General features: G+C 36.3%; 1 protein-coding gene across 1 annotated transcript; it reads right to left on the bottom strand.

Moving 5' to 3' along the window:
• Nucleotides 1–55: 55 nt before the first annotated feature.
• On the bottom strand, nucleotides 56–27,555 carry LOC109090804 (synaptotagmin-11-like). The gene is made up of 4 exons (XM_019104645.2): nucleotides 27,296–27,555; nucleotides 12,229–13,106; nucleotides 3,590–3,710; nucleotides 56–3,471 (listed from the first exon to the last, which is right to left on the bottom strand). Exons 1-4 carry the CDS (start codon nucleotides 27,327–27,329, stop codon nucleotides 3,161–3,163), a joined length of 1,344 nt encoding a protein of 447 aa, XP_018960190.1. The 5' UTR covers nucleotides 27,330–27,555; the 3' UTR covers nucleotides 56–3,160.
• Nucleotides 27,556–27,987: the final 432 nt, after the last annotated feature.

The following is a 27,987-nucleotide window of genomic DNA, read 5'->3' as shown; positions in this document are numbered from 1 at the left end:
TTACAACTTGATTTTAATTCATCTTCAGAGCAGAGAAAGACGGGAAGGTCTGATCTAGTGTATCAGTTTTTATTTTATTTGCACGTCCATTGTGTTAACAACGTCAACATACAGTACAAGTCAGCATTAGTGTAACATACTGTATTTAGCATAAACTCACAGCAGTATGCAGATATCTTGCCTTCAAAAGCATAACAGTTCACACTTTATGTTAGATGTCCCTGAAGATCGTGTAGTGAAATGAGCAGTATTAAGCTGGATATGTAATGTACATGTTATTCACTGTACTTACATTATACATAGACAACTTGCTTGTACCTACAAATATTGAAAAGGCCAGGTAACAACATGAATCACACTACAGTTGTGGTGAACTAACACTGCTTATCATCTAGGTACAGTGGTTTAAGGGACACCTAAAATAAAGCTGAATCACTGCACTTTAGCCTTATCAACACTGCGTGATCCAAATGGACTAATATATTCATTACAATAATTTTCTTCTCAGCTCATTTTCATCTTTGTTCAGCTTTCAATGTTTCTGTACAACATACAACAGCACAAAAAACTGAGGGATTGTTAGGGACCAGTGGCAGAGAGAAAAAGAGGGGCAGATAGCACTCCAAAAGAGGAGGTTTACACAAAAAGAAACCATTTCCATTCCAGGTAAAACAGTTAGATACAAGAAGAGCAGAAAGTGCTGCTGCCCACCAGTGCATTGGAACAAACACTCATTTACAATTGGTTATATTCATCTTTATGTCTATAGTTATTGATATTTTTATACAAGCATTTTATGCCCAAAAGATCAAAAAAGTTCCAAGTAACACAAGGAGCTGAGGGTTAAAATAAAGAAAAACACACATGTATCATTTCACGTAGGTTGCAATGTGTAGTTTGGGTTGTTGTTTTTACAAAAGTGGGTTTTGCTGTCATATAAACCACTAAAAACTGTAATATATACACCAGTTTTGAAGCAGAAATTTGAATAGTGAATGCATGCAGGGTTAAAAACATTACAGAGGGTGGAAGAGTTCACTGTTGTAAATGTATAGCTAGACGATGGGCATATGGTTTCTTAATTTTTTTTCAAAACGTGATTGGGATTCATTTATTTCCTTATGAACAATGGTAAATCTCATTATGTGGATTTAATGACTCACAATGAGCTTGACTGCAGATATCGTGGAGAGAAGGCTGGGGCTTAATTTGCTGCTATATTAATTTCACATGTTAAATATGAAATACCTCTAATGAGCCAGTCGTATCTTTTTCTACTCTCCCCCTCCCACTTTCTGCCTTATTAACTAAATATGTGCTCATTCGCACTGGGAATAGAGCATGTAATTCTGCCTCAGGGGCTGTGGGCACGAGTGACATCAATGGGAACACATCCACACGCACATTGCATGCCTTCAAACATAGACTCCGCAGTGTGAGCGGCTTCATCGCGGTCACCAAAACTAATTTCACTCAGGGGTGAGATATCCACACCACAAAACGTTGGTCTACTTTGGTTAGTTTTCGACAGCTGCCGCTGACTAATTATTACTGGCTCATGCCAAAATCCTAACTTTGATTTGGTCAGTTATTAGTCCTATCATAGATATTAAGGTTTTTCATACACACACACATATATATATATATATATATATTCTTTCTTTTGAACACAAATCATAAAAATAAATACAGTACTCTAAGAAAGTGCAAAAACTGGTCTGAATATGCATATATCTCCATCAAAGAATAGACAGGCTTAAAGCCAAACAGGTTATTGAAGTAATTATGATTTCTAAGTTGGGGTGGTTAATTTTAGTTATTTTCATGACACCATTTGTATGTCAAAAGTTCTAATGTATATTTGACTATATTTAATTGTACTATGAAAAAAGAAACTGAAGAATCTAGTGTTACGCCATATGATACATTATATACATCTTGACCAAATACGTTAAGAATTAGTTTTATGGCCTTAGGAATTAAGTGTGGTCTTAAAAAACACATTTGATGGCAATAGAAACTGTGGTGTTAGGTACAGTACATGTAAAATGTACAAATTTGACAATGCGTAAATATACTAATATCTGTCACATTTGGCTTTGACTGTTATTTATTTGATGTTTCCCTCCAACTTTTTTGATCAAACCTTCCCTGATCTCTATGCTATGGTAGCACAGCAACTGGGTCAAAACATCCTTTGTGGTACAATGAAAATGTGCATAGATATGCATAAAAAAAGGAAAAACAAAAGTGAATTTAAATCAATGAATAGTAGATATGTTGAGATGCGCCAACAACATGTCATAGAAGTGCTTTCCATCAAGATGGAGAAATAAACAATAATGTATAAGTACAGCTACAAATAAATAAACAGCTACAGCATAAAAACAGGGAACGTGTAGACTTGTTTTACTATGTGGAACATCAGAGCGTTTTCATAAATCAAATTCATTTTTAATCCTGTGTTGACGGACTCTAATTTTCATTTGGTGGTTGGCTGAAAACTTGGCCTTGACACCAGATTTTGTTTAACTGACTCATTGGATCTCAATTTTAGCTGGATATGAATAATAGCCATATTTCAGCCTTCTGTGGTAAGTATTAGCATGTTAGCAAAAATGCTCATGATGGTGTCCGGTTTATATCTCCCTCATCCATTTTTATCCTACACTACCAAAACATTCACCCCATTATAATTTTTTTAAAAGTGGACTTAAAGCTCACTTTTTCTTACGACCTGCCTTCATCCTAAAAATAAAAGTGTCTCACTATTTCTAGCATGCGGCTAATTGAAAGTAGTGTATGTATATTGTGAATATGGCGGTATACTGGTAAAAGGCTCTGAGGATACTGGGGTATAACTCTCACCCAGGTATAATTCGCTTATAATTAACTTAAGCGATGTCTAATCAGAGCCAAAAACCACACTGACTCTCTTTTTTTTTATTTGCTATCATGTATGAGTCTTTTTTGCTATGAGTTCACTAGAGAACTTTCTAAGTGTCTTTTCCGTTAGACTGTTCCTGGTACTATGTCCTGACACATACCACTTGTCTGTACTGGGAAAAAGGAGATTGTTAAATGGGCTTCTTTCTATAGAGGGGCTGACAGGAAGGAAGTGGTATAATAGATTTTGCTTTCCCCATGTGTAAACCAGACACTAGTACTCTATTAGGTTATGCCACTTGGCAATCTGCCGCCTTGGGTTGTCACAGACTTCCCTCCAGTGAGTCACCCCTGATGGAATAGGGCTCTGACCACCCAGAACCAGGCGCCCCACAACCTCATTCTTCGTGGTGCGGTCAAAATCGATGACCAGAAACTCCACAGAGATGTCCGGCATAAGCTCAGTGGGAACATCGTAGATAAATGATTCATTGAAAACGGGATTGAGTGTGCATTTCTTCACGTGCGTCTTCTTCTTGGCTATGCGCTTGCGGCCGTAAAAGACGTTTACTTTAACATAAGGGTCTGTAGGTGGAGAAGGGAAATAAAGACATGAGAATTTGGTTAATGACAAGTTTTTGGCATCATAAACAGGATAATTTCAATATTTATATATTTGTGTGTATGTGTGCTGTGTACTTACTGCCTGACAGGCCTGTGATGTCCATGGTTGGCAGGTGTTTGGCCTTAAGGACTACTACATTAAGCCTGTGAGTAACAGGCTGGTAAGACAGAGAGACCAGCAACTCCCCACGACTTTCACACTATGGAGAAACAGAACAGAAATTGAACACAAGGAATGGCACTCAAATGTTTATAAGCATAAACAAAACTCTATCTGACGAATGACTAAGGACATGATGATGAGCCACCCTGTGATCACTCAGCTCTTTCAGACTCTGTCCAAAAGTAAAGTAAGCCTGGCACAATCATCCATGCCAATAAAATCAAAAACAAATAAAAGAACAGAATAAAATCCGAGCAAATCAAAAAACCCTAATAAGAGTAATAATTGAGACCAGAAGAGGGTCAAGTCCGAGTCAAGTCAAAGACCCGAAGAGCATGTGAGCAATTCAGAAAGTGTTAATAAGCTTTCCTTTTAGCGTGAATGAAGTCTGGTTTTGCTTCAATGTCTCGCAAACCTCTGCAGCACACATACAGCATGCTTCTGTCTGAAGACAAAATAGCACAGAGAGGATCATATGAGTCCACAAAGTATCCACACTGTTGTAGTACTCAAGACCGGACTGTCCAAATGCTCACAAGATTACGAAAAGTTCAAGACTATGAAAATGTTGTCTAAAGCCTTCTACACACTGCACGATTTTAGCAATCCTATAAGATCATCACTGGTCACACTGTGCGACATGGATCTAATAAACTTGGATACGACATGCATGTAGACTGTACCATGATGAGACCTACTGACTCGTAGGCTATGACACACATTTCTATAGAAGAATAAAACGTCAGTAGCATGCGCTATTGGTAAACAAAAAGAGCATAATGAATTTCACTTTGACAGCTGTAGTTTTTATGTGTGCTGAAAAAAAGCGACGAAAGAGGAAGAAATAAGAGATTGAGGTAAGCAGTTTTATGTTTTAGAGCAATGTCGCGTTGATTTCATGTCACATTTTTACTGGTTGGTCAGTAAACGTGGGTCGTAACTGTTAAAAATTATCGTAGGCTATCTTTGGTGACAACGGCTGTCTTTGAACGTCTCTCACTGTATGATATAGGAGCACCGATTAGGAGCCACGATCACAGAAATCGCCACAATTGTTTCACGATGGCCATCTTTCATCTGGGACAGCCGAAAATCGTGCAGTGTGTCTCGGGCTTGAGACACAGTTGTCATGAGTGCTACCGAGTACTGCCATCATTCTTGTCCAAGGGCCTGCAATGCCCATGGCCATCATAGCCAACTCTCTTTCAGAGTATTGAGGGACCTAATGGTATCCCTGATCCTGGGACAAGGTAGGGTTTGCAAATTATTAGATTAAGAACAGAGCAAGTCTTACAACACAACTCTGTTCTCCTGGCACTCCTGGTCGCTGGGAAAAAGTCGAAAAAAAAGTAAGATAATGGTGTGTTGTATACCTTGTTTTTTGAAATTATCTCTGGAATGTCCTTTGGCCAAGAACAGTGGTGTCCAATCCTGCTCGTGGAGAGCCAATGTCCTGGTCCAATTCCAGAGTTTAGCTCCAACTAAATTAAACACACCTGAACCAAGGTAAATGTCCTGGCAGATATGTTTGGACAAGTTGCAGATAAACTCTGCAACACCTCCTGGCCCTCCAGGACCTGGATTGAACACTCCTGGCCAAGAGGAACAACAGAATGACTGCAGGATACACTGCTGGTGTTAAGACTTCTGAAAAATTGTCAAGGCACCTTCTGGCATTAGCAAAATCAAGGTCCTTCAACAATCCAGAAGCACTGGCAGTGCAGGGCCTTTCCTTTCGGTACGTATGGAGTACTTGACTTGTCCCATATGATGTAACTCCGACTACCTGGATGAAGTCATTATCCACTTGGGGCGCTGAAAAGAACACCTACTTTATCTCCTGCCCCGTGAAATTGACATAGAGGAGGAGAGAGCATTCACTCAATTTGCACCAGAGCCTGTCCTGCTCACACGGGACATTAAATCGCCACTTATTCCCCAGATGGACAAGTTTGAAGGAGAACTGCAATGGTGAGCCATCTGTGCACCTGTCAGTTCTCCCTGTGTAATGGTGATCATATGGTCATGAGGGGAAGCAGGGTGGAATAATCAAAGACACCTGTCCACTGTCATAAGAGAAGAGGACAAAAGGAGCGTTGGCATCTCTGCAAGCCATGGCTTAGCTCCCAAAGGATATTTATTTCTAACCCTGTCTCTCTTATCCTGACACACATGAGCACTGAAACCTTCAGCAACCACCACCTAAAACAACTTAAGGTGACATTTAACCCAACTCTTCACAGGTTTTTAACCATGGGTTATGAAGCCCTGCCCCAGAGTACTAAAAGCTGTAACAGCAAATTTTGATGACACAGGTATACAATGTAAACAAATGCAAAGTGTTAAATATTGCCAGAATGTAACGGCAAGTAGTTTAGCAACAGACAAATATAGACTGTCCTAATGCAGTCCTCATTAAATGTTTGTGTGCTGAGTTTAGTTTCAGTTCTTTCACTGTCCTTCAATGGTGGAACAAGCATCCAACCCCAACCTAATTATTATGACCACAAAAAAAAAAAAAAAAAAAAAAAAAAAAACCTTAAGATATAAATAAAACCACTCATTACCATTAAAAAAAAAAAAACCCTTCATTTTCTGCAGCTGTTTCTGGACTTTTGTTTCTGGTTTACACTGAAATGGGATTAAATAAGGAAAACATTTTCCAGTAAATATATTGAAATAAAGTTGCAAAATTGCAAGTTAATAAGAGTACAGAGTACAGAGTATACAGAGTATACAGACTATAACTCGCCACTGGCAAATTATAAGCTTATATCCTCTCTACTGTTAGCTCTAAACAAGTTTTAAAAAACAACTATTTTAAATTTAAACAGGACAAGAAAAACAAACTTAAGTCAAGTTATGTTATTTACACTTTTATAGTCTAATGCAGTTTCGATTCCAAGGTAAATGTTTAGACGTTTTACTGCACAACAAGACAAAAGTACAGATTGAAAAAGAAAATGATGCAGATTTATGCAGATGTTTTTTGAACTGTTTAAATTGCTGGCTTCCAGTCTCTTTCTATAAAAGTATCTAGTTAAATGAATAAATGTTTTTCTTTTTCCTGTGGCTTCTTCCACATCACATGAAAAGACTTTACTTCTTATTTTTTTCCTCTTGCCATCTCTGTTGTTTTCCTCTTCTTTGAGAGTAAAGATTCCAGTCTTGTTCCTGGTTATCACCATGACAACTTGCATTAGGAGGCATCCTGGAGCTAAACATGGACTTAAAACAACCCACATCTAAATGCATAATGTCTGTGAGTGTTTGTGATTTTCTTTTTAGCTGTACAACGAGGTACAGTCTCTGCAGGTAACCACTTCTCATATGCCTGGTGACTTGTGTAATTTGACCATAGATACATTGGACCAGGTTAATAAAATATTGGGTAACTCTTCAGTTTAGGGACAGATTCTCTCGTAACTAGTTGCTTATTAGCAGGCATATTACTAGCATACTGGCTGGTTATTAGTACTTATAAAGCACATATTAATGCCTTATTGTGCATGACTATATTTGTGATCCCTTAATCCTAACAACTACCTTCCTAACTATTAATAAGCAGCAACTTAGGAGTTTATTTAGGCATAGTTAATAGTGAGAATTCCGTCACACCATGTTTCACTTGTATGTCATACTTGTAATAATCCAATTTACCCATGCAAATGGCTGAATGTAATGTGTAAATAAATTATCTTTAAAAAAAATTGTTACCCATGCAAATGGCTGAATGTAATGTGTAAATAAATTATCTTTAAAAAAAATATAAACCAAGAGATTTGGAGGTACATGAGATTTCTCCAAGATACCTTCATATGAATGAGATCTTCCTCATTACGCCTCCTCATTAACAATCCGAATCAAAAACAACACACAAACAAAACCCTCTAATTCAACACACATTCATTTTCTTTATCTTCCATGAAAATGTTCTTGAAGAAGAGCTATAAGCAAGCGTAACGAGTATGGCGCTGCCGCAGTATGTCACTCACTCTTCATAATCACCCATCTCTCTCTCTCTCTCCCAATCTCTCTCACCACACCGACTGCACCCCATCTGTTTCCTGAGCTTTTTCTCCTTCCTTCTCTTCCATAATCCTCTCTCTCTCTCTCTCTCTCTCTCTCTCTCTCTCTCTCTGTCTTTCTCTCGGCTGAATCAATTGTCCACCACTCCCAGCCAACACCCTAATGCGCCTGTCTTGTGGAGCCATAGGCATTGATTCAATTTAAGATGCTCTCTCTGTAGAAGAGTATAAAGCAGACAGGAAGTTCTCTGATTTGAACAAGCGTACTCTGCATATTTTGTATACTGATTTACAAAGCCATACACAAGTGGGAAAACAAGCTCAAATACTTATTTGCCTTCAAGCACTAAAGATTTCCTGCCTCCAGAGAGAATGAGATTATGAACATCGTTTATAATGCTATTGTTCCTGTTTCGATGGAAATACAGCAGCGTATTAGGCTATGATTACTTGTTATGCAACCACTTTTAACAGTGTTCGGCTTGTGTTTGAGAGCAAATGGGTGCAAAGCCTTCCTTATAACTCTCTCTATTTCATTGGGTGTTTACTGAGGACTCTTTACACCTGCTATCTGTCTTGTGTTATAAGATCACAAGTGAACAATATGATCCACTAAATACAAATCCATCCAAAACAATTTGTGATCACAAACTTTAATCAATTTTGAGTTGGTCGCAAACGCACATTATCACATTAGAGTGTAAATACTGATGTTCTGATGTCTCCCGGACAGTATCAAAGAACTGCCTAGTCACCTAAAACAGAGGTTTTAAATTTACTTTATAGACCTTACGGTCAGAGAAATCTTACCTACACATTGTGGGAACACAATCAGAATACAGAAGACAACAACACAGCACTAAAAAAATAGAAGAGCTACATAAAGTGAACTTCAATTAACACAGCTGCTAATACAGCTAAAATATAACGAATAATTAAAATAACAATTAGAATTCTGCTTATATATAAGTATATTTTAAGCAAATTGTTGATGTATGCATGTATGTATGTATTTAGCTTTTTTAGTAATGTACATTGTCATTCAAAAGTTTGGGGTCAGTAAGTTTATAAATATTTTTATTTGTAACATTTATAATATTACAAATGTTTCTATTAGACAAAAAAAAATTGTTCTTTTTAAACTTTCCATTTATCAAGAATCCTGAAAAAAGTCCCAAAAAAATCTCAATTTCCACAAAAAAATATTAAGCAGAACTACCATTTTCAACATTGATAATAATTAGAAATATTTATTGAGCAGAAAATAAGCATATTAGAGTGATTTCAAGGAAATCATTTTTAAAAGAAATTTTCCATTTTAAACTTTCAATACATTAAAAAATCTTAGGCACCCCAAACGTTTTGTACAGTAGTGTTGTTAAAGGTGTGGTTCACCATTTTTTTTCTAGGCTTGACTGTGTTTATGGGATGCAGTCTAACATGTAATAATGGTTTGTAAAAAAAAAAAAAAAAGCATTATTTTTCACATAATTTACCTTTTTTCCACACCACACTGTCCCTGATCATTTCCTGCTTTTATGAAGCCCCTCCCTCAGAAATAGGCGATGGGCTCTGATTGGTTAGCTGGCCCAGTGTGATTGGCTTAACCGCCTCTAGTGCATGTCTAAACGTACCGCCCCTCACCTCAACGGCATGTGCTCCGGTTGTTTTGTAAATAACGGCGTCGTTAATATCGCTTTAATATCAGTTTGAGCCCGACTGAGAAGCAGAGGATATTAGTGAAGATGATCGTGCAGAAACTATGGAAGCACGCCTTATCTTTTTTGTTTTGTAAATGCTACTGTTTATGTTAGCTTTTAATATATGGTTTTATCCTGATTAAAGCTCTAATACAGTACAGCAACCGCACACGCATCCATGTTTAACACTTCTCATAGCTATGTGAAAATAAGTGTATAATTGAAACAGTTCATTGTTGGAGCGGAGCTGAATGAGAGAGAGAGATGCAGAGTATGTGCAGATGAGGGCGACGCAAGGAAAAGGATTAAGAACCGCTGCTTTAGAACATTGATTTTGAAACTTGTGAATCCATTAGAATCGTTAGAAGACAGAATCGAGATTCATATATGAATAGATTTTTATGTGCACCTCTAGTTTTCTCCTCCTCTTCTCTAAAGCAGCACAGCATGGTCTCTCCCCCTTTGCTGCCTTTTCCCAAGGGCAAGGTACATCTTTGTTATTCAACTAACATGGGAAGTAACTAACTTTATTCACTACCAACCATCCCTTTATGCATTAAACAAACAGAAATAAAAATAAAACACATCTTTCATTACATCAAACTTTCAGCTTTGTAACTTTGCAGATACTGTTTATGCTCAAACAGCAACATTACACACTAACTAACATTAAAAAAGTGAAATCGCAATCAACCACCCCTTTAAAAAAACAGGATACAGTACAGTATAGTTACAAAACCAGAGACTCTCCTGTCAAAATACAACCACAAGTGGTTACAGGAGACCCATTTCTCATCAACAACATTCATCAATATCAGGTGGAAACAGGCGTAAGAAACTACAGAATCATAGCAAATATAAATCATTTTGATTGATTGAATAACTGAAGAGATGTAACTCATTTGGTTTGTGTGTATCATTGCTAATGATGTGAGAATAAGCACTAGTTTCCAGATGGTTGTACTGATGGATGTCCCCCCTGCAGCCAGTGGCCTTTACGGCTACACTCTCTGTCTGCAATAATGCCACTTTAATGGCTCATGGATCAATAGACACTCTTACCGCCCCAGACGTGCAAATAAATGTGGAACAATATGGTATACAGCTACATAATATAACATCTGTATAATTAGAAAGAATGATTTTAGAAATAAATATGATTGATGTTTGTCTATGCAAACGTCCACACTTCCACAGTAGTTACAGGTGGTTGAACAGGCAATGCTATGTGGTTGCTAAGGTATATTATTTCCACAATAAGTTCACTATTTAAAAGTATGCTAAAGCTTATTTTTCACAATTAAGGGAAGCCACACAGTTTGAGGTATCATGTTATAACATTGTAGAACATGCCAAAATTTAGTACAGTAACTAGTCTATGCTTAGGGTTTCAAGGTTAGGGTGTTGCTTATCTGAACTTGAATGACACATAAAACAGTTTCCTCTAAAAACCTATATTTGTAATCTCACAGTTACACATGTGGCAGCAAAGGCTTTAAAAATCGCAAGTCGAAAGCTCATATATCATCTTAAATGCCAAAAAAGGTTCAAAATGTCAACAATAATGTGCCTCAGTCTGGAGAAAAGCTGTGGGATAATAGCTTCACTGAGCTGGAACTGATGCCAGCGCCGCTGCTCTGAAACCGCTTGTATCAATCACAGGAACGCTTAACCTGGGGCAAAAGAGCTCAAAATCTTTTCTTTTACCTCATTTCCTAGATCAGGTTTGTGTCTAGAGAAGCCCTAGGAAGCCTTTCGCCCACAACGACTGCTGCTAACCATAAAACATCTTGGGAGATCCATAAAGGTTCGAGCAGCATCTCATGGGAATGATTAGGTTTAACGATCGCTGTGGCGAATAACAGCCGAGGAATATGATGCCGTTCACAGGCCCAGCATCACCCAATACTGATGTCTTCTTCATTTACTAATGATGTAAACTGGTTTTATAAAGATTGTTGTGATGCATCGAAATTTCAGCAACTGGAAATATTTGGTAGGAATAGCTTTGAATGGCTAAAATCATTGACCGAAACTGTGACGTTTAATTAGCATTTGTTTTAAAGACGCTTTTTGACTGTGTCAGTGTTTTTACTTTGTGCACACAACGTGGATAAACGATATTGGTTGACAATATTGATTTCTTATTTTTAATCTTGATACTGATATGGATTCTTAAATCTCAAGGTCAATCTGTTTTCAGTTGATGGATAAAACTTAATAAAACATCTGTAGCGCATTTGTAACAAAGTCTCAGCTTTCAAATTCTGTTAATAAAAAATGAGGGTATGTCTCAAAAATGAAAATTCGCTGTTAATTTACTTACCCCTCAGGCCAACCAAGATCTAGATGTTACATCTTGTTACATCATATTAATGAGCATATTAATCTCCCAATTCTGACTTTATTTATCAGAATTGCAAGTTATAAAGTCAGAATTAAAAGATATGAACTCGCAATACTGAGAAAAAAAGTCAGAATTGTGAGATAAAAAATTGCAATTACCTTGTTTTATTTTTTATTTAGTGGCAGAAACGAGTTCCCTACGTAGCGGCTAATTATAATAACATAAAATAATTGACAAAAAAGAAAACAAATTACATAAAAACTGCCTTATGTGCAATCTAAATATGTGTACAAATGTTTATTGATTATTAAATAAATTTAATAAATTGATTATTCCATACACTTTAATTGTCGTTTTGGTTTTCAGCCAAGTGCATACTGAATTTCCGGTTTCGGTCAAGAATTTTCATTTCGGTCATCGCTAATGATTAGAGTCCTCTAAGATATCCCGCCATCCTGTGTAAGGTCAAAAAACACTCACCTGCGTGTTCCTCTTGCTGATTTGTTGGGTGATGTGTGCCCGTCCCGTACTGGGGTCCACGCCCGCCAACGGCACCACCGCCTCCCCGATGACATCATCCCGTGCAAAGCGATCAAAGCTGAGCACCAGGAAGTGCAGCGAGAGCTCAGGAAGCGAGCTGTAGGGGATGCCGTAGAAGGTGAACGTCTCATCGAACACGGGCTCCAGAGTCTTCCTCAGGACACGTGTCTTCACCCGGTGCTTCTTCTCTGGCAGGATGGTCATCTTCACATAGGGGTCAGAGCTGCCTGCCTGCTCGTCCACTGCGGGGAGCCCCTGCACTCCTACGATGGTCACGACAAGGGCCTTCTTGGGGAAGTTGTAGTCGACGGCCAAACTGAGCGTTCCCAGAGAGGGGGAGTCGAGACTGTGGGGCGACGCCGTCTTACTGGGTGCTTCGCTGCTGCTTCCTGAGCTGCTCTCCATACAGCAGTAGTCGGCCCGGATGGGCAGCGCCCTCTCCAGTCTGGGAGGTACCAGGTGGTTCATCTGTAGGTGTGGGGTACCACCTTCGGGATCTGAATCCACAAGAAGCACGTCGCCGTTTGGGGACCCACGACCCCATTCTCTAAACAGGGAGCCCGATCCTGAGCGCCGGCCCACCCGTACAATCTTCTTACTGTTGCTGAGGGTCTCGGGGTAGATGCTGATGCCTTTGAGCATGTGGATGAACTTGTAGGGAGGGTCAACGGGTGGGTCGTAGGGGCCGCTGGTCAGCTTGTGCGCACCTGTCATTTGACGATATCGCCGCTGACAGCACGTCCACAGAAAAACAGCCACCGTCACAGAGACGACCAAGACCCCTGCACCCAGAAAACCCGCAAGTACTGGGGACACATCTGAAAGAGACAGAGGCAGAGCATTAGATCACCCTCCCATGGAAGCACACTTTAGCAATCAGCATTTATGCTGACAAGCAACTAAAATATACATTAATGTCATTTATACTGAAAGTTGTATGTCAAGTATATACAGGGACAGTATATACAGGGATGCACATAAGTGGTGCACATGTGTGCAATGCATGCGTGACCAAATAAAAAAATGCGCTGGATAAATCAGTTCAGACCACTCTTTTGCGTACCGACATGGTTGACAGCTGTTAATGCACAATCACTGTATTAGCCAGATCAACCAGATGTAATGTAGTATAAGATTTCTATTCAAATCGAAAGCATAAATGCTCCGGGTGTGTGTTCACAGTGTGTGTGTGTGTGTGTGTTCACTGCTGTGTGTGTGCACTTTGGATGGGTTAAATGCAGAGCATGAATTCTGAGTATTGATCACCATAACTGGCTGTATGTCACGCCACTTTCACGTTTTTTTTTTTTTTTTCTCACTTTTTTTCATAAATCTAGGCTATGCACTGCCAGTTTCAGAGCAAAATGCAAAACTGACATATATTGTTTACTGATGCGCTTTACTATAACCAATACCGGCAACCTGTCAAAATAAAAGCTTTCTGATTTTGGGGTTGAACATGTTAAAAATTTATTAATTTAAAGTAAAAAAGTAAAAAAGAAAAGAATGAATATGTAAATATTTGCATTGTAATTTTTAAGTGTACTTTGAAATAGTTGTATTTTTACTTAATACTTAATAGTTGTATTTTTACTTTACTTAAAACCAAATCTCCAGGTGCTCTCATAAGAACCAGACTAAAAAACTTATGTGCACCTCTGTGTATATTATATATGACATATATGACATAATTACTTATTTGTATTTACACATTTGAGGTTATGAAATTGCAGCAAATTTGCAGGTTATGAAATGTAGTGTTTTTAAAAATTATTAATTTTAAATATAATATATAAATATAATATTGAATTAAAAAAAACTGTTAATATTATAATTAAGTACTTTACATGTGCTTCAGTAAGTGTGCTTTAAAGAATGACAAACGATTTTGGCAATATTACAAAGTGCAATTTTTAAAAGTCTACTTAAGTGTGTTATGAACAAACAATTATGAAATTGTCTTTTTTTAAGTACACATAAGTGGTCTTTACATATACTTTTAAGATTTGAAGTACACTACAAGTGCACATTCAATACACTTAAGTATCCTTTTTTTTCACAAGACACATCATGATTACAAATTTAAAGGGTCTCAGATTCACAAAGTCACAATTTAATCACACTTAACTTAGACTCACAAACACAGTTAAGTGTCTTGAAGTGCAGCTGACTTGGACCCCCTTATTAGAGATTAATGACATGTTTGGGTTTAAAAGTATATATCTTTTTGAATAACGTGACAAAGTTCAGAACAAAAAGTCTCTGGACACTCTTTGTCATGATCATTTGATGCCGTATTTCTTAGCATGGAGGACCAGACAAAAATAGCAAAAAAAAAAAATTTTAAGGGGATTGGCCCCTTAATTGCCACCTAGATAATGAATAAAAACTAACTTAAAAATATGAATGGTATTAAAGATTTGTAAGACATTATAAATCTTCTTTTAGATAAATATAATGTAATAATCAAGGAAATTCCAAAAAAAGGCATGAAATTGTTGCGTGAAAAGGCTTATAATACTATTACCACATGGAATTTGAGACTTCAGATTTGACTTGGACTGGGAACATGTCTGCATTCAAGGTAATGAAACATCCATATACAACATACCACAGCAAACTGCTTTGTGTGACCTTGAACAAATACATAAAACTAGATCTCACAGCAAAGCACAGAAACATTTTGCAGTTTGCAGGCACCCACTCTTTATAAAACGGCAGTTTCTGCCCTCAGGTTGCAGGTTTGAGTTGCCAGGATATTGCAGAAATGGAGCAAAGGGATCATTCAAACTGCAAGCAGTTAAGTTGCTAAGTAAATATACTTTAACTTGGGAACAGTTTAAAGCCATCATTTTAATTTTTGTGCTTGCATACAGTAATGTGTTGTTTGTACGTTTAATATGTATTTTCGACATGCAATTATAGAATTTTTTTGAATTTATTACTGATTTTCATGTTGTCTTGTCTTTTTGTCTTTATGTACATCATTAATTTTTATATACAACATAAATATGCAGGGAACATCAACAATTTTAACATGAATGAATAACATTACCAAACCACAGAAACTAATTTCATGCAGAATCTTCTACAATCATTGCATATTAAGAAGAAAGTATTTCTACATAAAAAAAATGACACATCTTCAAAATTTGTATTCAAAAAGCATCATTGCTGCTGCAGAACAAATACTCATTTTCTTCATAACTCATATAGTTTCATTTGGATTGCGACCCACATTCACAGAGAGCTGTGGGTGATAAAGAGTTGGATGAGGTTTCCAGAGAAAAACATCTGGTCTCAAAGTGAATTTAACAGAACAACAAACATGGCCAGCGATGGCATCAAACTGAAGAGACTGACCCAGTTAGAAGCAGAAGAGAGAGAAACAAGAGAGAACAGAAAAGAAAAAAAAACAGCAGCTGCACTTCAGGTCAGTTCAGACAAAGGCAAAAACATGAATATGAAAAAAAGAGATTTATGAGTATAATTAAAGAACGTGTTTGTGAGTGCAAAAAAGCACAATCGAATAAAAAAATGAGTTTTCTAGGTGTTGAAATTATCTATGGTAATGAAAAACAATTTTCTGGGTATTGCAGGATAATTCTTGCCCTTGGCTGCAGCTTGGATTCTTTCCTGTTTAATTCATGACTGTTTGCTTCTTGCTTGTTCCACAGCCATTTGCTAGCTAATGGGGCAGATGCTGAGCACGGCAGTTATATTTATGATCATAGATTCTTCATTGCAGTCCATGAGAGGATCCACCAGCAACATTCACCTGACTGAAGCATTTACTATTCACACAGACCCAATCTCAACACACAGACGTCTCTTCTGTTTCATTAAAAGAGGCAAAACTCACAGTGATCCCCCAAAATGTTCAAATGTCAGCAACAGACCATAACAAGCTTAACTGGATCTGGCAGGTGCTGCTTTTGCCCCAAGCTGTAGGGCATTCCATTAGGAAACATCGCGCTGTGGGTTCCCTCTGCTCAAACACCTTTAATACCAGACATGGAAACAAGCTCATGCCTGGAGGGCCCGGCACATGGCTTTAGGACAACTTGAAACATTCACAACCCATCATACTTTAATAATGTAATGTATTGATGAGTGAAACAGGATATTCAGTTATGAAAATATGTAGTTTGTGTTGATTTTATTAATTTGTACATGAAAAATTGATGTTCACAATTACTCGTTTGGGGGGGTGCGTGGCCTGCAAATGCCGACCCTGATTCTGACATGTCAATCGTGGCATTCAGTGGTCAAATATTTCACTGTTGTTTGTTGTAATGCTTTATATCAGTCCGCTCTTCCAGGTAACTGAAACCGGTGCTACTTTCATAACTGCCTTCATCTTGAATCTCATGGTGTGATCAAGTTATGGCAGAAAGATTGTATTTATGAGTTGAATGCCCATGAACATCACCACAAAGTTGTATTAAGAGTTTCTGAGTTGGAGGCATGTCAGTGAGAAAACATGTCAGATTCAATAGATGCAGAGTGTGTTTTAATGGTATTTTTGTAAGTATTTAAAAAAAAAAAAAATTTACAATACAGGTTGCATGTACAAAATATAATAGTATTGTACAAGTGCAATAGAATATAGAACAATTTGATTTACAGCATCTTCGTAATTTGAATAAAAACAAGCAAAATCTCACTCAATACACATTATTTATTAATCATTTTGTAGATGTAGAGTTTAAAAATTGGATTTTATGTAGAAAAGGTACATTGCTATCTTGCTCTAACCAAAGTGCTCTAACTCTTCTGTATCATCCGCACCACAAGGATGCGCTGTTTCTATGTGTATTTAGCTTTGATTTGAAATAAAACAGCGCATCCTTGTGGTGCGGATAACACAGAAGAGCATACGCAGCATACGGTGATATGGAGAGACACAGAGGAGACTGTTGACAAAGGAATTGTTGAATAAAGCCAACTTACAAAAATTGTTCCCGTTGCTTCATATAACCCAGATTGCACATCTGATGGCAGATGGATTATTCTGACGATGCTTTTCATACTTTCCTGGACCTTGACACTGTTATTTACTTGAAAGAATATATTACAGTTTCAAAAATAACGGTTTTCATCCAAAATATCTTAAATTGTGTTCTGAAGACGAACGAAGCTATTACAGGTTTGGAACGACATGGGGGTAAGTGATTAAAAATTTTCATTTTGGGTTGAAGTAAACCATCAAATAAAAAAAAAATAAAAAAATTAAACAAAACAGAACACAACTAAACAAAAAACAAAAAAACTAAAAAAAAAAGAGAAGAGAATATACATGTGATAGTGTTAGCTAAGAGTGACTGTAATAACTATTGAAGAGAATATTGAAAATGTGGCATCAGTTACAACATTAGCCTAAAACAATGCCACAATAGCTGTGTGGCCACTGATCAACCAATTAGCACGCACGGCCTTGATGACATCATCAGAAAATGGAAGTTGTTTTAAAGATGAAGCATTTCATGTTGACTTTAAGAAACTCCTTGTTGGTTCTGTGTGGAGCACAGTCAGTTTTAAAAGTCCTTTTCTTGATAGTCTGGCTTACACTGGCTCCATTTTCTTCGTCATTCCCTTTCTGTCTCATCCTCTTTCATTTCTCCATTTACTGACTTGACACTCTTCCCTATTCTCTTTTTGTTAAATTCATTTCACACCCTTCTTTCTTCGCCCCTCTCTCCTCTCCTCCCCTCCACTTCTCTCATCGCCTCTTTTCTCTCGCCAAACTCTGAACTCCAGGGCCCAGGGTGGTGAAGTGCTCAGGTCGCCGTGGCAACGACAGGCCCCTTTCTTTGCCCACAGCAGTCAGAGCTGACTGGAACTGTGAGACAGACCTGGCTTCAGTGAGCTGATGAGAACAGGATGTGCTCTCCTGCCCCGCACAACAGCCTCCTTAAGCAAGCGCCAGCCAATGGGAACACAGAAACCAACCACATGCCCGAGTAACAACATACAACAATAACGTCTTGGGAGACAAGCCACCAAAAAGACTTTCAGCTGAAAATGTAACTTAATGAAACAGTATGTCATGAAATAACAAAGCCAAATGTGTTCTTTGTCATTTAGAATAATGATAAAATAAACTACAAAATTACAAAACTACAAAATAACTGAATGTAAAGTTTTTAGACATTTAATTGCATGTTATTTTCTATTTAAAATAAATATACGTATATTACAGTTTAAATTCATATTATATGCATGGTAATTACTTTTTTGACCTACTTAAGTAGGACTTCAGAACATCTTTATATGCAATTACATCATTACTTCTGTTGTCTTTGAAATATGGTTTAAGGTAACTGGCAAATATACTGACAAGCATTTATGGTAAACTAAAATAAACATAATTTTTTATTTCTATTGAACTTGTATGTCAAGTACAGTGCCCTCCACTAATATTGGCACCTTTGGTAATTATAAGCAAAGGCGACTGTGAAAATAAATCTGCATTGTTTATCCTTTTGATCTTCCATTCGAAAAATTTCACAAAATTCTAACCATTCATTGAAGTAAAACAATGAAAAGTTTTCTCCTATAATGCCTGATGAGTTTGGAGAACACCTGACAAGAGATCAGAGAACATTCCTTCATTCAAAATCTCTCCAGATCCTTCAGATACACAGCTCCATGTTGGTGCTTCTTCTCTTCAGTTCACCACACTCATAGAGTCCAGGTCAGAGGAACAGGACGGCCATGGCAGAAGATTCATTTTGTGTTCAGTTACACATTTTTGTGTTGATTTTGATGTTTGTTTTGGATCAATGCCCTGATGGAAGATCCAACTCATTATAAGATTTATAGCAGGGACAGTCAGGTTTAGATTTTTTATCTGTTGTTATTTGATAGAATCCATGATTCCATGTATCTGAACAAGACGTCCAGGACCTCCGGCAGAAAAATAGGCCCACAACATTAAAGATCCAGCAGTATTTAACCGTGGACATGGGGTACTTTTTATCACTGTTTGCACCAAATCCATTTGTTGTGTTTGCTGCCAAAAAGCTCTCTTTTTTTTAGTTTCATCTGACCATAGAAGCCAGTCCCATTTGAAGCTCCAGTCGTGTCTGACAACTGAATATGCTGGAGTTTGTTTTTGGATGAGCAAGGAGTATTTTTCTTGAACCTTCCTGAACATCATGTGGTGATGTAGGGGCTGTTTTGGTATTTTTTTTAGGCTTTCTGACCTCAAGACTCAATTAATCTCTGCAATTCTCCAGCTGTGACCCTTGGAGAGTCTTTGGCCACTCAAACTCTCCTCCTCACTGTGCATTAGGACGATATAATGCTCTTCCTGGCAGATCTGTAACATCTTTAGTTGACTGTAACATCTTAATTATTGCCGATGGTAGAAATGTTTTTTTGTTTTTTTCCCAATGCTTTAGCTATTTTCTTACAGCCACTTTCTATTTAGTGAATATCAACAATATGTTCTGTAGTCACCCTGGTGTGATGAAAAAAAAAATGGAAATATGAATGGAAATATACTTCAGAGATATTTTACTCATAAGAATTTATAGGGGTGCCAATAACTGTGGCCAACATTTATTAGAGAAAAACATTTATTTCATAATGTGAGTTTCCCCCGCTTTTTTTTTTGTTTGTTTGTTGTAATTCAATGAAAGGTTAGAATTTTGTGAATTTTTGGAATAAAAGGATAAACAATACACATTTATTTTCACAGCCACCTTTGCTCATGTTTACCAAGGGTGCCAATATTAGTGGAGGGCACTGTAGATATATATATTTGTAATTACTAATTTGTAATGATGAAGTTGCGTTTTAGTACATTAAAATATATTAACTTACATGTAATATCAAAATACACCCTACGGTTAAAATTAAAATCAAGTATTTTACATGCGTTTTAGTATATAAGTCAACACATCAAAATAAGTGCACTTCTAAGTGCACATGACAAAAGATTATTAAAACATAATGATTTAAAAGTCTACTTAAGTGTGTTAAGAAACAGTGATGAAAGTGTCACTTAATTAGTCTTTAAATGCACATTAGTAGCCTTTTATTTCAGTAATATTTAAAATAAAAATATAATTTTAAGATTTGAAGTAATGTACTAAAAGTGTACATTAAATACAATTCAGTGAACTTCTTTTTCACAAGTGTTGAATCTTAAGTTTAGTGGAATTTCATGGAAATTTTGTGTATAAATAAGTCCATTGTCTGTTGTTAATGTTGTTCCAGATCACATGGGTCTACAGAGTACAGAAGTCACTTTCAAACAACTTTCTGTTGGTCATCCTGCTTCAAAACAGTGTTCAGGTTCCAGATCACATGGTTTCCTTTTGAAATAACTGGATTTTGCCCACAAATTTTGCCCCAAAAAATCATTGAACAGTGTTCAGCTATTATATGCAATCATAAATTACCTGAAAAAATGTCCTCGTCTCACTTTCTACAACATTTCTTACTTTTCACTATATCAGTGAACTCATTCTGTATGATTTATAAGCTTGTTTCCACATGGGGACCTCAATTTAGATTCCCACGTGACACGAGTTCCCATGGGTCAGTGTGTATTCAGGTTTAAGTCCCCACCGGGATAGAGAAACATGTACACACACAGAGACACACAGCATTAACCACATTTCTGATAGCAAATTTAGTTGCTTTAATGTAAAACATCAGTAATGCTCTGCTGGCCACAGTTTGAGAGGAAGATGTGTGCTGCATGTCTATTACTGCAGCTCAAGAGTGACCCTACAGGTTTACCGAGACCTCAATTAAAATAATGTGATAAAACATTTAATCTAGGTTGTTAGTTAATGAGTGATGGTTGCTCATGAAAAACTTTTAATCTGACATTATATGCACTTTTTAAAAGTGTATTTAAGTGTGTTAAGAAACATAGTCATGGAAGTGAACTTAAGTGGCCTTTTATTTCGTAAATATATCATCTGCAAGTACTATTTATTATAAATGTATTTTTAAGATTTTAAGTACATTAAAATGCACATTTAATAAAATTAGATGCACTTATTTTTCACAAGTGTATTACCTGGGTGTCTACTTTACTGCAAGTCTATTGGTTTTTTTAATGCGTTTTATCAAAAATTGCAAAGGAAAATAATGGCACAAAACAATATCACACCTCTTCTCAGTAAGTCACATAATTTTAGGCTCAATTCTACAGTATAATTAAAATCCCTAAAGAAAGAGCAATAGTGATATTGATGCTTGCATTAAACATTAAAGTTATCATTTCTGGTACCATAAACCCATTCTGCACTGAGATCAGTAAGAAATATCCAGATATTTTGTGGAATGATCAGCAAATAGTCTTTGATAATAAGAGACGAGAAAGAAGGAATGGAGTAAGGTGTAAGAATATAATATAAAGATACCGTATAACAGAGAAAAAAAAAGACAGTCGAAACTCTGGATTGAAAATAAACAGATTGAAAATAGCATCTCTGATATAGAACTCTATAGAAATCTGTCATTTTTCAGTAATGCATTACTCTGCATTAGTAAAATGTATTACTCTGACATCTGCCAGGACAGCGGTTTAATGTTTGACCCTGTTTTCGACCCTGTTGGCTTTATATTTCCTGTCATTTTATCTAAATTATTCTGGCTTTCTGTTTTTCCCTCTTTAATCTCTTTTTCCCCCAGCCTCGGTCGACCCCACCCTGCTTCAGTCCACACAAAAGCCAGACCCTCCCCGACTGGACACTCTACGCCCCCCGGAGGGACTCACAATCACATGATGTCACTTTTGGCTGCATGTTTTAAAGCCAGTTGCTTCGGTTGCTTAGGAACGACCCCTCTGAGAGACGAAGAGCAGGGAAAAAATAATTTCGTCAGCTGATACACTCAGCTCTCGCTCTGGTAATTGTTTTAAAAATGTTAAATTAGTGTCAGTATTCAAACTGAAACCTGACAAGGTGGTTACAACAAGTATCTAAATTAACTCTGTAACTATTAGCAGTCGATGCTAGGGCTATTACTATTGCTTATATTTGTTATTATGGATTGAACAAACATTTGACCATAAGCATTACATGTTTCTTCTGCAAACATGAATGAGACCTCAAATCAAGTGTGCTGTTACTTTTCAGTAATAGTAAAATCATAACTTTTGTCATGTAGATTGGTAGATTGGTGCAAAGATCCCATAGACTTACATTAAATGAGCCATAACCTCCAGTGAAAAATAAGTGCACTTAATTGCATTGAACGTGCACTTGTAGTGTATATTTTATAAGTGTTAATAGTGTATATAAAAGTATATTTTAGAAACAATACATACAGATTATATAATATTAATAAAATAAAAAGCCAATCAAGTGCACTTGAATAGAAACACTTTCTTAACACACTTAAGTGGACTTTTAAAATGTGCATAATGTCAGATTAAATGTTTTACTTTAAAGCACATTTTAAATCATTATATTTTAATCTTCTGTCGTGTTTAAAGAAGTGCACTTATTTTGATGTGTTGACTAATATACTAAAGCACTTAAAGTATTTGAATATAATTTTAACTGGAGTGTGTTATTTATTATTACATTTCAAGTTAAACTCATAAATGTACTAAGCTGTAACTTCATCTTTATAAATGTGTAATTACAAATATATTTAAATACATAACATAAAAGTTTCAATAGAAATTCCGTTAAAGTATATTTTAGTTCACCATAAATGCTTGTCAGTACATTCAGCAGTACACTTTAGCCATATTTCAAAGAAAAAATAATTAATACCTAATTAATACCTAATTAAGTAAAAAAAAAATCTCAATTAACACTAACTAAATATAATTAAAATTAAACAAACACACATTCAATTAAAATCAACTTTCAATAAAAAATAAAAAATGAAAATGTTTCATTTAGTTTGCACTTAAGTATATTCCTTTAAAGGTATATTATTTCCATAATAAATACTTTTTTTTTTCTTTTTTTTTTTAAATACACTTTGTGAAATTAAGTGTACTTTTATTTCACAAAGGTCTACAATCCAGAATGTCTGGTCTGTGATTGGTCAAAAACCAGACTTAACCACTTAGCAACAGACTAAAATAACTCAGAACAGCAACCAGCACAGCATAGTGACAGCAACTTCTGCACAGGTGAACATCACTTCTATTTTAAATGAGCCATTTTTTAATGCACCCGAATGTGCAACGGATATTAATGTACGTCAGCACAGCTCATTCCTCAAAAAACCAATACATTATCTACGCCAAACACACGCCTCTGATTATGACACACCTCATAATGTGCTCCAGACACACAACAACCGGGAGCCCAATATGAGTGTGTATGCATGTGGGCACACATGATTAATTATAACCAGGACAAAATGGCCCACAAATGAGATACAATCCCATTGTCTGTAGTCACCGCTGAGCTGGACAACAGGGTGGAGCCTGTGATGAGTAGAGATTAAGAGAAAGCAGAACGGGAAAATCATGAAGTTAAGAAAAGATGATCACGGAGCGGACAGGTGTGAATAATGAGGCTCAGCACTGACTCTCGGCTTTCGCTGGTTCTTTTGTTTTCACTTATACGCTAACCAGTTTTGTTCTCTGTTCAGGATCACAAAGAGGTTTAGTTAGCAGTCATGTGAGGACGGTGTTTCTCTCCATATCTGCTGTCAGTGGTGATATGACAGCTCCAGCAGAGTGAGAATGAGTATCAGCAGCACTCGTGTTCTAGAGAGACACTGTGTGCTGGATTTCAGCAGGGACAGAGAAGACGTGTCACTCTGACACCAGTCACATGCATAAATCAAGCCATTGTTCAATCACCGCAGACACACACACATACACAAGAGAGAGAAAGAGAGAACGAGACGTATACATTTTGCCGATATGTGTGATAAACTGAGATCAAATATATTCAAGGCTAGAACTTCACTTCAAAGCCTCTTCGTCTTCAAAACCAACTCTTGAATTGAATTATTAATTATTTTTTACTCTGCAGTAAAAAGAGTTGGAAAAGGATTGGTGTTAATCGCTATCTAGCAGTCCAAAGTAATGTAATAAAATAAAATAAAATGGACAACACCTAAGCTCTTCATTACACACACAAAGCATTTTCTTGATCCTATTTTGCGCATAAAAATTATGTCCTGTAAGGCTAGTCGACTCTTTGCTCAATCAGTGAAGGCACTGTTATTATCTGAGAGGACTTGACATTGGATTAATATTGATACAGACTCAGAAACCAGGTTCTTGGTTCACCATTTTCAATAATTGACACCCTTAACTGTAAATTGTCTTTTCACACTGAAAGCTAAAATGCTGCATGGTGCAACAAAATCAGAAGATAACAGCTGTGTAACATACAGTTACGTGGAAGTGGGATTTTGAACCAATGATATTTCAGTGTGGGTGGGGCTATACAGTGTAAACAGAATTCAAGATACTGACCACATATCAGGTAGTTTGTGGCATTAATATCTGTCTTCACTTTTCATTTTATCATGTGGCACCTGGTTAAGATACAGTGATATGCATAAACTTGTTTTATGTCATATATTAGCATTCTGGTAAACACTTTCAAGTGTCATAACCAAGTTATTATTAATAAAACCTCTTCATGTTAATCTGAATATCAGTCCAATCCTTGTGAAAAAAATTACACTTTAGCATTCTTAATAAAGAGTACTTATTATGGAAATAATATACTTAAGTATGAACTGAATATGCTTTTAACACTTTGTTGCATATCAACTGCAATTAAATGAAAATGTATTAGTTTACATTTAAATTAAATGCATTTAGTCGAAGTTTAGAGTGCTTTTAGACCAACGTAACAGGACTTAAGAATATCTTTATATGTAATTTCATAATTACTTTAAAAAATGGTTAAAATGAACTGCTGAATGTACTGACAAGCTTAATGGTACAGTAAAATAATGTATTTTCTATTTTCTATTGAAACTTGTATGTTATATATATATATATATATATATACATACATATATATATATATATATATATATATATATATATATATATATATATATATATATATATATATATTGTAATTAGATATTTGTAATGATGAAGTTGCAATTTAGTGTATTTAAAATATATTAAATTTAAATGTAATATCGAAAAACACACTGCAGTTAAAATTATAATCTCTACATGTGCTTTAGCATGTTAGTCAACACATCAAAATAAGGGCACTTCTTTGAAGCATGACAAAAGATTGTTAAAATATAATGATTTTAAAATGTACTTTAAAGTAAAACTTTTATTTTGATAATTTGACATCATTTTTAAAAGTGTACTCAAGTGTGTACTCAAGAAACACAGTCTTTTATTAATATTATATTATCTTCGACTACAGTTTTTATATATTTTTAAGATTTGAAGTACACTACAAGTGCACATTCAATACACTTAAGTGCACTACAAGATATTTTTGTTGCTTCCATCCTATATCTGTTGTGTTGTGCTGGACTGCTCCGCCCACAGTTTAATCTCATTGTCCAAAACCCCACTTCACATAACTGTACATGCACATACATCCAACATGTCCTGCTTTTCTATTGTTCTGTTCTGTCACATCAAACAGCATTTTCGCTTTAAGAGCAGACAGACAAATCGCTGGAAACTTGTAATACTGAAGGAGCAAAGGGTTTTATTTTCCTTCATAGCTTCTGAAATCATAAATCTCTGTTTATCTGGCTGGACTGGTCCTGGTTATTTTTTTCTGGAGCGCACATCTTGCTGCTGATTTTGCTCCCACGCACTGAGTTTTGATCCAAGATGCCTCAGACGTGTTCCTAAAATACCTGACCCAAACTGCATCACACGCATCCACCAGGAAACGCGTCAAAACCGTCTACCTCCCCCTGCGCATGACAGAATCCCCATAAAGACTCGCAGAAAACGGTGAATAAATCTGACCGTTGATGAACAAATTATATTGGTTATAATTAGGAACTTGGATTATAAATGAATGAGATAGTCCAGACAGCCAGTCCATTATTTACAGTATTTTATATATATATAATTCGATTAAAAAATGAGTGGTGTTTTTGATCTATCACATCATACCCATTCATTCCTGTTAAAATCATCCATGCTCCGTGGTGTAAAAATAGGACCAATAATAAAACAATGACAGATAAAACATGGTCATAAGGTCATATAAAGGTGTATTATACATAGGCAATGTCTTATAATACACCCTATTATCACCATAATTATAATGTACAGTCTGCTTATATAGTAATATATGGAATATAGTAGCTATATAGTAATATATGACCAGAATATGTGTTTATTATGCTGTTCACTGTGGAACAGGCCTAACTGTAATTTGACTGTGGTTACAATTATTTTTGAAAAGATATAGGACTAATAACAATAATGCAGATTATATGGCATTAGAATGCTATAATGCATGATATATGGATGTCTCGTGTAAAGTGTTATCTATGTGCCAATGATGAGGAATAAAGTGAATAAGCAGCAGCTAATGCTCGTGCACTCAACAGACATGACGTCATGCACGCGTTAGTTGATCTAAACGTGCCTTTTCTGTAACAAATGTATTCATTCCTACTTTGGGAATCTTTTTAAAATGACATCTTATTACACTGCTTGTGTGTAGATAAACACACTTCATGCGTCTGTCGGGTCAATCATTTAGGCTTGATGTGCGTTTATTCGGTGCTGCACTTTACATTTAGGCTACGCTTTACACTTCACTGGTGAATATTAAGATGCTCTGCTTATCTATTTTATAATAAGCTATTTCCTGCCCTAACTCACTATAATACAATATAACATAAACTATAAAATAGCCTATACTGTAAATAATGAACATACTGCGAAGAAAATATTGCTCGGAATATTTAATGAAAAATAAACAAGAATCCCATTAATGTAAAATATGATTCCAAGATGAATTAAAGCCTGTCGAATCATTTAAGCTAGTGATCCCGCTTAATCGCAGTTTATATGGAGCAAAAGCCCGGATCATAGATATGCACTTACCATAGGTTGTTTTTAAATTAGTCATCTCAGCCATTTTGAAGTCCAGTGGCTTGGCTGTGATCAGAAAACAAAAAATAAAAAGCCAAGGGAATGGATTTCTATTTTATTTCCATGAATTTCTCCAGGCCGATCCTCCAGCTGAAATGGGTGGCCGAGCTGTACGGTGTTTTCTTCTGTGCCTGCGCGCTCCGTAAGGATGCGCTCGGTGACGCGCCCGCGCTCCCGCCTCCTCCTCCTCCGCTCCAGATGCGAGTGTGATGAAGATGCTCAGGGCGGATGCAGCGCCGACTCAACCTGAAATCATATGCACACCCTTCAGCTCCCCCTACTGTCCATAATGGAGGAGAAACAGAGCACACTCTGAGCCAGAAGTGTTGCACGACCTACTCTGTTCTTACATTAAAGCCTATTTTTATGTACATTGTTTAAAATTGATCATTTTAAATTATACAGGAATTATATACATTTTTTGTAAATAATTTAATTATTGATATCAGAATAATAAGCACATTAAAATTACTTTACTTATTATTTCATTGTATAAAACTAAATATTACTTCGATATTTATATACATTTTTCCACTAATATAAATTTATATAAATGTGAACTTTCACTAATTAATGAATGTCCAGGTCCAGCTGTTTTTGATTACTTTTTTTATAAGTAAATAATTCGTAATTAAATTGAAAAA

Source organism: Cyprinus carpio, chromosome A19 (genome assembly GCF_018340385.1).
Source record: "Cyprinus carpio isolate SPL01 chromosome A19, ASM1834038v1, whole genome shotgun sequence".
In the NCBI taxonomy this organism is placed as follows: domain Eukaryota; kingdom Metazoa; phylum Chordata; class Actinopteri; order Cypriniformes; family Cyprinidae; genus Cyprinus; species Cyprinus carpio.
The sequence above is the reverse complement of the archived record's forward strand: the minus strand, read 5'-3'. Positions and strand labels throughout refer to the sequence as shown.

Bases quoted from the DNA above. Each gene is read 5' to 3' on its own strand.
- LOC109090804 (XM_019104645.2), bottom strand. From the start codon at position 27,329: ATGGCTGAGATGACTAATTTAAAAACAACCTATG. The intron at 13,107-27,295 runs GTAAGTGCATAT...TGTCTCTTTCAG, and splicing joins TAATTTAAAAACAACCTATG to ATGTGTCCCCAGTACTTGCG. The intron at 3,472-3,589 runs GTAAGTACACAG...CTCCACCTACAG, and splicing joins CATCACAGGCCTGTCAGGCA to ACCCTTATGTTAAAGTAAAC.